Source organism: Hippopotamus amphibius, chromosome 11 (genome assembly GCF_030028045.1).
Source record: "Hippopotamus amphibius kiboko isolate mHipAmp2 chromosome 11, mHipAmp2.hap2, whole genome shotgun sequence".
Lineage (NCBI taxonomy): Eukaryota > Metazoa > Chordata > Mammalia > Artiodactyla > Hippopotamidae > Hippopotamus > Hippopotamus amphibius.
The window spans coordinates 2,293,258-2,303,471 of record NC_080196.1 but is presented as its reverse complement, the minus strand read 5'-3'; the positions used below and the strand labels follow the sequence as shown (position 1 = coordinate 2,303,471).

At 57.2% G+C, this 10,214-nt stretch overlaps 1 protein-coding gene across 7 annotated transcripts in view; it reads left to right on the top strand.

Moving 5' to 3' along the window:
- Nucleotides 1–279: 279 nt before the first annotated feature.
- The window catches only part of SLC22A23 (solute carrier family 22 member 23), a 143,770-nt gene continuing 133,835 nt past the window's right edge, over nucleotides 280–10,214 (top strand). For 3 of the 7 annotated variants that reach the window (XM_057699545.1, XM_057699544.1, XM_057699543.1), the window contains exon 1: nucleotides 616–1,378. In XM_057699545.1, the coding sequence (XP_057555528.1) occupies nucleotides 743–1,378 (636 nt within the window). In that variant the 5' untranslated portion in view covers nucleotides 616–742. Of the gene's footprint in view, nucleotides 1,379–10,214 lie in introns of all 7 variants that reach the window. The other 4 variants (XM_057699541.1, XM_057699540.1, XM_057699542.1 and 1 more) reach the window with 4 other exon arrangements.

Here is a 10,214-nt window from a genome sequence, read left to right as displayed (position 1 = left end):
CACCGGCTCGCCCGCGCGCCGCGCGCTGGCCCCGCGCCGCGCCCCCTCCTTCCCGCCCCGCCCGGCGCGGCGCGGAGGCGGGCTGGGATCCTCGCGCGCGGCGGCCGGGCATCCCGAGTCCCCGCCCCTCCCGGGCTCCCGGGCTCCCGGGCTCCCGAGGCGGCGCGGCGGGCCGGAAGGGGCGCTCGCGCGCAGGAGCCGGCGCAGCAGGTGCCGCGTTACCTCCACGGCGCGGGAGGGGGCGGGGGGGAGGGGGCGGGCCGGGCGCGGGAGGCGGGGGGAGGCCGGGAGCCGAGCCGGGGAGCGCGGCCGGCGCGGCGGGCTGGCCCCGAGCTCGCGGCTTCCGGGAGGCGCCGGGGTCGGATAAATACATCCCGGGCGCGCGGGGAGCCGCCCGCACCGCCCGCGCCGCGCTCCCGGGGCTCCCGCCGGCCGGCACAGGCACAGGCGCCGGCGCCGCGCCGCTCCTCCTCCTCGCGCGCCGGGCGCGGAGCCGATGAGCCGCGGCGGCTGAGGGCCGCGGCCTCTGCCCGCCCTCCGCCCGGCGCCCGCCGGGGCTGCAGCCGGGGCGCGGGTGGCCGGCCATGGGGGCGCAGTGAGGCGCGCGGCGGCCGAGCGTCCGTGCGAGCGGCGGGCCCTCCTCGGCGGCGGCGGCGGCGGCGGGCCCGCGCGCTCTGCCCGGGGCCCCGCGGGAGGCTCCGCCGCGCTCTATGCGCCTCTGCGGGCGCCGCGGGCCCCGGCCATGGCGATAGACCGGCGGCGCGAGGCGGCGGGCGGCGGGCCCGGGCGGCTGCCGCCCGCGGCCGAGGAGAACGGCGCCCTGCCGCCCGGGGACGCGGCGGCCTCGGCGCCCCTCGGGGGGCGCGCGGGCCCCGGCGGCGGCGGCGGCGACATCCAGCCGCTGCCCGCGCCGCACGCCCCCGGCGGCCCGCAGCCGAGCCTCCTGTTGCTGGACTACGACGGCTCGGTGCTGCCCTTCCTCGGGGGCCTGGGCGGCGGCTACCAGCGCACGCTCGTGCTGCTCACCTGGATCCCGGCGCTGTTCATCGGCTTCAGCCAGTTCTCGGACTCCTTCCTCTTGGACCAGCCCAACTTCTGGTGCCGCGGGGCCGGCAAGGGCGCCGAGCCGGCGGGGGTCACGGCCACGGGCCGGTGGGGCGGCGGCGACGCGGCCAGCGGGACCAGCCCCCCGACCGCCCCCTTCTCCACCGCCGCCTGGGGGACGGCGGGCCCCCTCGGCAACGGCAGCGGCGCGGACGGGGGCGACGCGCCGCCCCTGCCGTCCCCTCCGGACAGGGGGGACAACGCCTCCAACTGCGACTGCCACGCGTGGGACTACGGCATCCGCACGGGCCTGGTCCAGAACGTGGTCAGCAAGGTAAGAGCCGCGGCCGCCCCGGCCCCGGGTCCCCCTCCCGCGCGCTGTGCCCCCCGCGGTCCCCGCGCCCTTCCCCGCGCCCTCGTGCAGCCCCGGGCCCCGCAGTGGTGCGAGCCCGCGTGTCCACGCGCCTCACGTGGGCTCGCTCTCCCTCCGCCCCCCGAACAGATGTGTTTGCCTGGCTGTGAAGCCGGGCTCCAGAAGCCCTGCGCGGTGGCCCTGCCTCCCAGCTCCAAGGGGCACCTTAGCCGTCCGAGTTGGCACCCAAACTCCCGTCCCAGCGCACACACGCAAGGGGCGCCCCTCCCTCTGCAAAGACTCGAGCTCCCTCCTCCACCCTCGAGCTGTTCAGGCAGGGGTGGCCCACGGAGGATGAGGCCTGATCTGTCACCAGCTGGCCCTGGAGGACGCGCCTCTCTCAAGGTCTTCCCGCTGGAGCCAGGCCCCAGGCTCTGCCCTTTGCAGGGCCAGCTGCCCCCAAGTCTCCCACAGGGAAGTAGCCTCCGCCAGCATGGTTCCTTTCCCCAGGTGTTCTTCCTGGCAAACCTCAGCCATCCCGGCTGGCTTTGGAAACAGACTAAAGCTGACTAAAGAGCCCAAGTTGTAGCCATAGAAGCAAACAGCTTTTGAAAAGTCCTTTCCCCTTTCCGCAAGCTCAGTCCTCCGCGAAAGGGCGGCGTGTTTCACAGTGGGCTTTGCCACCCCGGTGGTCCCTCACGTGTTTCCCTGGAACTGTAGCAAACGCTAGTGGAGAACAGGAAGGGTGCTAAGAGTGTGTGGTGTTCCGGGACCACCCCTGCTCTCACACAGCAGCCCCTTTGTCCAGGCGTTGAGATCAGATCCTGGCCAGCTCTAGCTGGACATCTGACTTGCTCCAGCCCAGGGGGCCCCTCTAGCAGAGGTGCTGCATCCTGGGAAACGGAGCAGGAGTGTTTGGGCGAGATGTGCGGCTGGCATAAAAATGGAGAATAGGCAGTACTAGAAAATCAGCGCCTAAGACAGCTACAATTTTCCGGGTTTCTTAACACAGGAGAGAGATTGCATGTCAAGATTGCCTGTCAGTTTGTCAAACAGCTTGTGTTATTTTGTCCGTTCCATGTTTTAAATAACTAATTCGCCTTTCAAAGTGAATGCAGACCTTTCCCCCATTTCTGGGCAGTTCTGGGCAGAGTTTGAAATGCTTCTTTTAAATGCAAGACTGAAATGTGACAGTTTATAATAATCCATGTGCATGTAACCCCCCCTCCAAAGTGTGTTAGTAAACAGTTGTGCCTTATGGATGTGTAAGATGAAACTCTTACATCATCATAACCATTGTCTTCAGCTTGTACCAGCCTGGCGAGAAGCGATCTGTCCCCTGGGAACTGTTTAGATTAGCTGTTGTTGGGGGAGCTCCTTCTAGCTTGGTTCACGTCGATGCCCCCTCACTGCTGTCAGCCTCTCCTTTGCCAAGGCATTTCTGTGACTGTTTCCCATCCATGGGGGTCATTATCTGACTATTTTAATGCTGTTTGTAAGTCTGTGGAAGTAAGGATTTGCGGCATTGTCAAATCCTTTGAGCCTCTCTCTAAAGTAGAGGAGGAATAATGTAGCTCAGAGCAGGTGTGTGTAGAGGGTGGGGTCACGGGGGAGGCCAACTTGGAAGTTAGGAGGTGGGTCAGCGTGTCATTATCTTGGTGGTGGGGACCCTGCCGTGGATGGTGGGAGGAAAAAACTGGAACAGTTCTTGAAAGCAGTCTATGAGGCACCTGAGAGAGCCGGACGGGGTGGAAATGACACGAGTGCACACAGTGTGGTTTGGGGTGCCTGCTGTGTCAGTTACGTGCAGCTGACAGGGCAGCCTGGGAGGGGAAGCCTTGGGGACAATAGGTAGAGACACATTTTCCTGTCAGGTAGAGACTAAAAAGGACATATTGATTTCCATGCGCAAATAAGATCTAAATAAAGGCCTGTCCTTCCAGAGAGTTCTGTTCCATAACCAGTGCTTTCAAGAGCTTCTTAAGCACATCCTGGCAGGGACTGAGGCCGGCGTCCTCCTCTGCTGGTGCCGGCGTCCTCCTCTGCTGGTGCCGTCCGCTGGATCCTGTATCAGATGTACAGATGTGGAAGCTCTACCGTGATGGGCGCTGATTCCAGGGGTCTGGTGCCTGTCAGCTTGGCTTGCAAGTGGAAGCAGAAGTGGTAGGCATCTTCCTCTGTCAGTGGATGGAAGTTCAGGGTCCGAGAAGTTGCCTTTTGTACCCTCTTTCCACACTGAGAGCCATGATCTCCCCACTCGCAAAGAAGCCTCATGCAACGTCTTTATCACTAGGCTTCCTTCAGCTTGTGTGTGCCCCCCCTGCGATAGAGGCCCTATTTTCTCCCCAGGCATTAATGGGAGGGGGGGTACAGAAGAACCACCAGGCACATATTACACTGCATTACATATATGTTATAGATATATATCATTAATATCTATGTCATATAAATATTATATAGTCTGTTATACAGGCTATAATAGCATCTACACACGTGAAACTGCCAAGCCAGGTAGAGTCCCAGGTTGTTATAGTTGAAGGGGGTCTTGGAACTGCCAAGTGCCTCTCCCCTCCTGGGTGGCGTCCCTGGCGTGGCTGTGCCTTGCAGAGCCTGTCGGCTGGCAGCCCACTCCGTGGTTTCTCTTCCTTGCAGAGAGGTATGCTTTTTGGTGGAAATAACTCGCATCATCTCGTGCCTGTTTGTGTAGCTCTCTCCTCCCAGTGATTCCTTTTCTTTCATATCATGCATGCTCAGATAGTTGAGGATACCCGAGCATGGGTTTTTTCCCTGGCTAAGAAATCTCCAGCTTCTTCAGTCCTTCCACACGGGACAGAATTCACCATGCGATTGGCTCCATGTGACATAGGTGTCTCTTAAGCACGGCACCCAGAACACAGCCGGCACACCCTGTGTGTCCTGATCAGAAGAGAAGACGTTGGACACTTCCATGTTTGCAGTTGATGCATTAAGGCTTTCAGTAGACGTGTCGTCTGTCTACCTCAAGGCCGTGATCACTGAACCCCATGGGATCCCGTTAAGTCAGGACTCTCTCAGCCTGTTCTCATGTCATGCGGGGCACCATGTAGGTTTCATCTTGCTAGTTTTGGGTTGTTAGATCTCTCCTATTAGGATCTTTTTTATTTCTGTTTTTTGCCTTGGTCCCTGGTATTATCTGTTTCAGAATTTGCAATGTCTTCAAAAGAATAATAATAATAATCATAATGCCGCCTTTCTTCTGTGCTGCCCTATGAAGTTTTCAGATCATTTTCACACGTTATTTCCTTTGATTGAGAATGTCGAGCCGTCCAAGCCAGTCTCTACACTGAGTGTTGTCTTGGATCTTAAGTCAGTTCACCAGCCCCTCATGGCTCTGCGTTTTATCGCCAGCCACGTCGAGGGAGTGTCAGTGTTAATGCAACTCTGCTGACTTTAAAATACTGCTCTCAGGAATTTGCGTGGTTTATCCTGCGTTGTTCCGAGTGAACCCTTGCTGGTTTCTGATGTGCGCCACCTCTGTGAATAACCCCTAGAATGTGGCCTGAAATCAATGTCCGCGACCCTTCCTAAGCTCCACTCTCTTTCTGTACAGGAAATTTAAGATGTTTGTTTATCTCCAGTCCTCTGATGTTTTTTTCCTATTCACCAAGAGTTCTCATAGATTGATGGCTTTTATCCTATAAGTAACCTGAGAGTTGTTTAACTATCCCAGGAAGTAATTTGAATTCTTTTTCTGGGGCTCAAGACTAGAAGCTATTTAAAGTGACAGTACAATTTAATTAGGGTGAAAAATAATTACAAAATCGTAGCTATAGGAATATCTTTAGAAAGAACTCACCTGTAGGCCATCCGAGTGTGGATTTATTTAGTTTGTCTACTGTATACAACACAACAGTGAACATCTTTGTGCCTGTCTGGTGTTTAGATATTGACATGATAGATAATGCACCACATGGGACAGAAAACAAACAGTAAAAGTAACATTTCTCACCATCTCTGCCTCCAGTTTCCCTCCTCAGAAGCAACCATGGTTACCAGTTTCTTATATATCCTTCCAGAAATATTTTAGGTACATTTTCATTTATATGTTTTTCTCTCTCAAGCTGTAACATATTGTATACATTGTTTCATGCCTTTTGTTCCCCTGTTTTGGGGATGGGTGCGTTAACAGTACAGGGAGCCCCTCCCTCTTTTCTGTGTGATAATTTAAGAAGTCACCTACTAAGATTTCTTCCAGTCTTCATATAATGAAATTCCTGCCTGTGTGAAACTTTTAGAAGCGGAGGGTCAAACTAGGCTGCATTTTTATCTTGATAAATGTTGTCAAAATACTGTCCGTAGAGATCTGATTACCAGCTCACACTTCCATCCATAAGGTGTGAGGCCCTGCCCCCACACCCTCCCTGAGCCAGGGCGTTGTCACCCTTTGCAATTTCTCCTAGTTTGACAGGTGAGAAACTGTATTTGGCTGTTGTTATCATTTGCCTTCTCTTGTTAGAAGGGAGGTTAAATATCTCTGAAATTTTTTGAGCTATTTGTGTTCCCATTTCTTTGAACTGTCTCTTCACATCCTTTGCCTTCTTGTTGTGTATATTTGGGGCCGGGCGTTATTTTCTTACTGATTTATAGAAGTAGTTTATGCATAAAGTAAATTAAGCATTTGGGATGTTTTGTAAATGTTTTTCCCTGGTTTGCTGTTTGTCTTTTGATTTTGTTTATGGTATTTTTGTCATGCAGAGACTTTTGGTTTGTATAGAGTCAAGTGAATCTTTTATGGTTTCCAGGTTTTGTGGTAGATTTAGGGCTTCTATAATCCTGGAATATTAGGGGGAAATGTTTTCTTCTAATATTTTTATGATCTCAGTACCTTTTTGCTCTGGTGTTGTGTCAGATTTGTTTCTATTGAGGTATTAGGGTGAATTGCTAGGAAGGGAAATAAATGTGAGGTCAGTGGGTATAACAGCATTTCTCGCAGGCTTTGACTCGCTCATGACAAGCTCCTAAGCATAGCATCTATGTGGTCCTCACTGATGGAGAGACCGGAAGTTGCACAGTTGCTAAGCAGCTCTTCCATCTTTTGGGGGACAGCGTTCTTCCCCAGGGCTCACCTTTCCTTCATCTTCTTGGTCTGGACCAGCTGCAAACCTCTTGTCTTTAGCATTGTTTTGCGAGTCCCAGTTCATTTTGGCCTTCAGTCCCAGGAAGGATTGAGTCAAAAGTTGATGTCATCTTAAAAGCACGTTGGACCCCGAATGTCAGTCCTGGTGAGGGAGCCGGCTGGGCCGCACATTCGGGATGCGGGGCTGGTGCCTGAGCATCGGCTGTAGTGAGAGCGTGTACACCACGGAAATCTGCAAACACTGCACACCTGGGTTTATTTCTCTTCCGAGAAACAGTCGTTAGGCAGTGATCACGCCACTGAGTGTGACCTCGGGCCACGCCTCTCTTTTTTTTCCCCTAACCTCTCCTTCCCTTCCCTCCTCCCTTTCACAGCCGGGAGTGCAGATTCTGGGCCAGGCTCTGTGCTGTGTGTTGGGGAGGCAGCGCTAGGCAGAAGTAGCTCAGCTCCCACCCCGTTGATGGCCTGACGCGGCGGGCGCACCCTAACTCTCATCACCATCATCGCTTTTTAATTTCATTACACACTGAGTTAAGTGAGCAGAAAGAGTGGGAGACGAGAGAGAGAACGGAAAGCCTAGCCCAGACCAGCTGGCCTCGGCGATGAGACTGAGGCCTGAGGAGGAGAGAGGCAGGGGAGGGGGTGTGCGTGTGTCTGTCCCTGTGGCCTGCGGGAGCCTGGGGTTGAAGGGTGCAGGGTGGCTGGGAGCACGGGCTGGGGTGACTCACAGTCATGAGATGAGCTGAGCCAGCTGAGGGATGGGCTGGGAACAGAGGGCGCCCCGGCAGAGCCTGTGGGGTGAGGAGCGGGCCGGGCCGACCCTGCTTGGGGCCCCGCGGACGGGCAGTGGGGAAGCCGGGGCTGCCTCTGCTGCCGGAAGGAGGCTGCTGGCCCGAGGAGGAGCCCACTGGCCGGCAGGTCTAGGGCAGGCCTTGGGCCAGTGAGCCTGACCCTGTTCCTGGGCTGTTGATCGGGGAAGCACTGCCCTTGGAGAGTTCTAGCATCTTCTCTTGGCCTTTGGCTCAGAAGGGGAGGGTGTTAATTAAATTTCTGCAAGGCTGAAGGGCCCTGAAATGGGAAGACACCAGCTAGAATTAACTTCATTCAACCAGCTTCACCTCTGTCCAGCGCCCAGTGTAGGTAAACGTCTGCCCTGGGCACGGCTAAACGTGGTCTTATCATGGAGTCCAAAGTTCAGGGCAGGGAGGGGAACGAGACTGACAGGGAGGGGTCACTGACATGTCCAGAGCCATCGCTTTAGGGTCAGAATCCCTCACCCGCTCACCCTGTAGGGCGTTCTTGCCTCCGCCCCAGGGGCCCCACCCAGGGGTGGGGGCAGTGATGGGGGTACCTGCCCTTTCTCTTCATCTTTACTGGCCAATCAGAGGTGACCCTGCTGTGGCCTGAGGATGGGCGTGGCTGTGCCCTGTTACCTGTGGCTTCGCGTGCTGGGCTGGGCAGACTCTCGGGCAGTCTCCCTCATCTTTGCTCCTTCTGCCTAGGGAGCCCACGTCCGGGAACCCTCTCCTCCCTTCTGCTTGCTGGTCCCCGTTCATCCTTCAGACCCTACCGGTCCGCGCTCAGTGCCCCCAACGCTGGCCGTGCGTCTGTCTGTCTGTCTCCCCACTGGAGGTGTGCCCTTTTACCCACTGAGTCCTGACCATGAGTGTCTGAGTTCACCTGTGCTGCTGTGGAGCTTTGTAGTTTGGCAGGTGTGGGTTACAGCCCGTTCACCGGCAGGAACCTTGCGGGTAAAGTGGGCTCAGGGCTCCCCTTCCTTCCAGGGCTGCCTGGGGGGCAGAATGGGAGCGAGCCCCCCACCCCCAGGAGGCACCTGGAGATCTCGGATTCCTTTCTTCCTGGTCTGTGGGGTAAGGACGGAGGACTGGCTGAACGAGTCAGGTCAGGAGTGCTCAGGTGGGGCGGAGCTGATAGGCCACAGCTGGGAGGGTGGTTGAGTCCATGGCAGTTCCCAGGTGTCTCTTGCCTTCGCCCAGAAACTGATGACGTGGAAGATGGGTGTGCCCTTCAGGCAGGACGCCCCGATCCACGTGGCCTGAGGGGGTCCCTCCAGGACAGACCTCCGGGGGGGTTGTCTGAAAGACCCTCGAAGGGGTTGGTTGGTTCCCAGAGTTCTTCTCTGAAAACAGAGCAGGTCTCTGGCTGTAGGGCTCAGGGATCTGGAAAGGAAAGGCACTTCCTGGCTGGCGAGGGACCTGGGATGGGGGCGGGGAGCTGTGCCACGTGCTCCTCTGCCTCCCCCGAGGTCTTGGGTCAGAAATTGGAGTCCATGCCCTTCAGTGGAGGACTGTCTACCGAGGTACAGGTCTGGGTTGGCTGTGCTGGGGGCAACGGACAGGAGAGAAAGTGGGATTGTGAAGAGGGGCGGAGGGTAACCTGAGCCTTGACCGCAGGGATCGGGGACCTGACTTCGGGGCAGGTGCCCGCGGGGAAAGGGCCAGGCTCTGGGGAGCAGCCCCTGCCCACCCGGAGTGTGGTCTTTGCCAGGTCCGCGGGAGGTATCGACCCTGACCCCGGTGGTCTGCAGACGTGGCGCTGCGCTCTCTCCCTCTCTCAACGTTTACCCAGTGCTGGTCACCACATACGGGCTACCCTCCCCGCCGGAAGAGTGACCCAGGGATTCACAAGCCTGCATTTCAGGGACGGGGGCAGCGGTCTGCGCTGACGTACGTGGATTTCCCCTACAACAAAGCGTCGCTGTCACAGAACACCGCCGGCCGCCGGCGGGCTCTCGGGGCATCCCTTGCACAGTGTTTGGCGCTCTCGAACCCTCTCTTCTCAGGACTTGTTTGGTTGCAAATAATGAAAATAAATGTCGAATTACATTAATTAACAAAATAGAAAAGAAGCTGATTGGGAAGATGCCGGAAACCTAGGGTGGGATCTGAGACCAGAAAGTGGGGCGGGGGCATCTCAGGAGCCTGCCGCCGCCGCCGCCACCGCCGGCCTTTCGGAAGCCACATCGGCGCCTCCTGAAACGGGCTCCTCTGCCCCGCCAGGCTGGCTTTTGCTCACCTGGTCCCTGGTCAGGCAGCGGCCAGCACGGAGGCCAGCGTCCCTCTGTCCAATGCCAGATCCTCTGTCCAATGCCAGATTCCCGGGTGCAATTCCGACGTCCAGCTGGGGCGGGGGAGGCAGGTTTCAGAGCACGGGGCGGGGCGGGGGGGCCCTTTCAGACCATGTGAGACGTGGCAGCAGTAGTTGTGTTTCACTGGGGTGGAAGGGACCTGAGATGGGTCTGTTTGGCAGTTAATGGAGGGTGAATGAATATTGACGATTCAACCCTTAAACGCGTTAAACAAAGTACTCTTCTTCTTCCCAGAGACTCGGGATGTCACTTCCCCTGCTCCTAAAGCTGGGTGTGGAATTGCAGGAACAGCCCTCCTGAGGCTTCTTTTCTGGAAATGGGTATAGATGGCCTCAGCCGTCCGCTCCAGGTCAGAGGGAGCTCAGAGAGAGCCCCTGGGCAAACGCTGAGACATGCAGCAAAATGACGCCCCCAGCCCTGCCCCACTCGGGGCGGGTCTCCTCGTTTCTCCACACCTTGCTTCTAGTCAAGACAACCACAGAACGTGCGGGGCCCAGTGCAAGGTGAAAATACAGGGCCACTTGATTATACGGGAGTCCCAAGATCAAGACGGCAACCACAGAGTGTTAAGCGGACTGCGGCCCTTCTGAGCT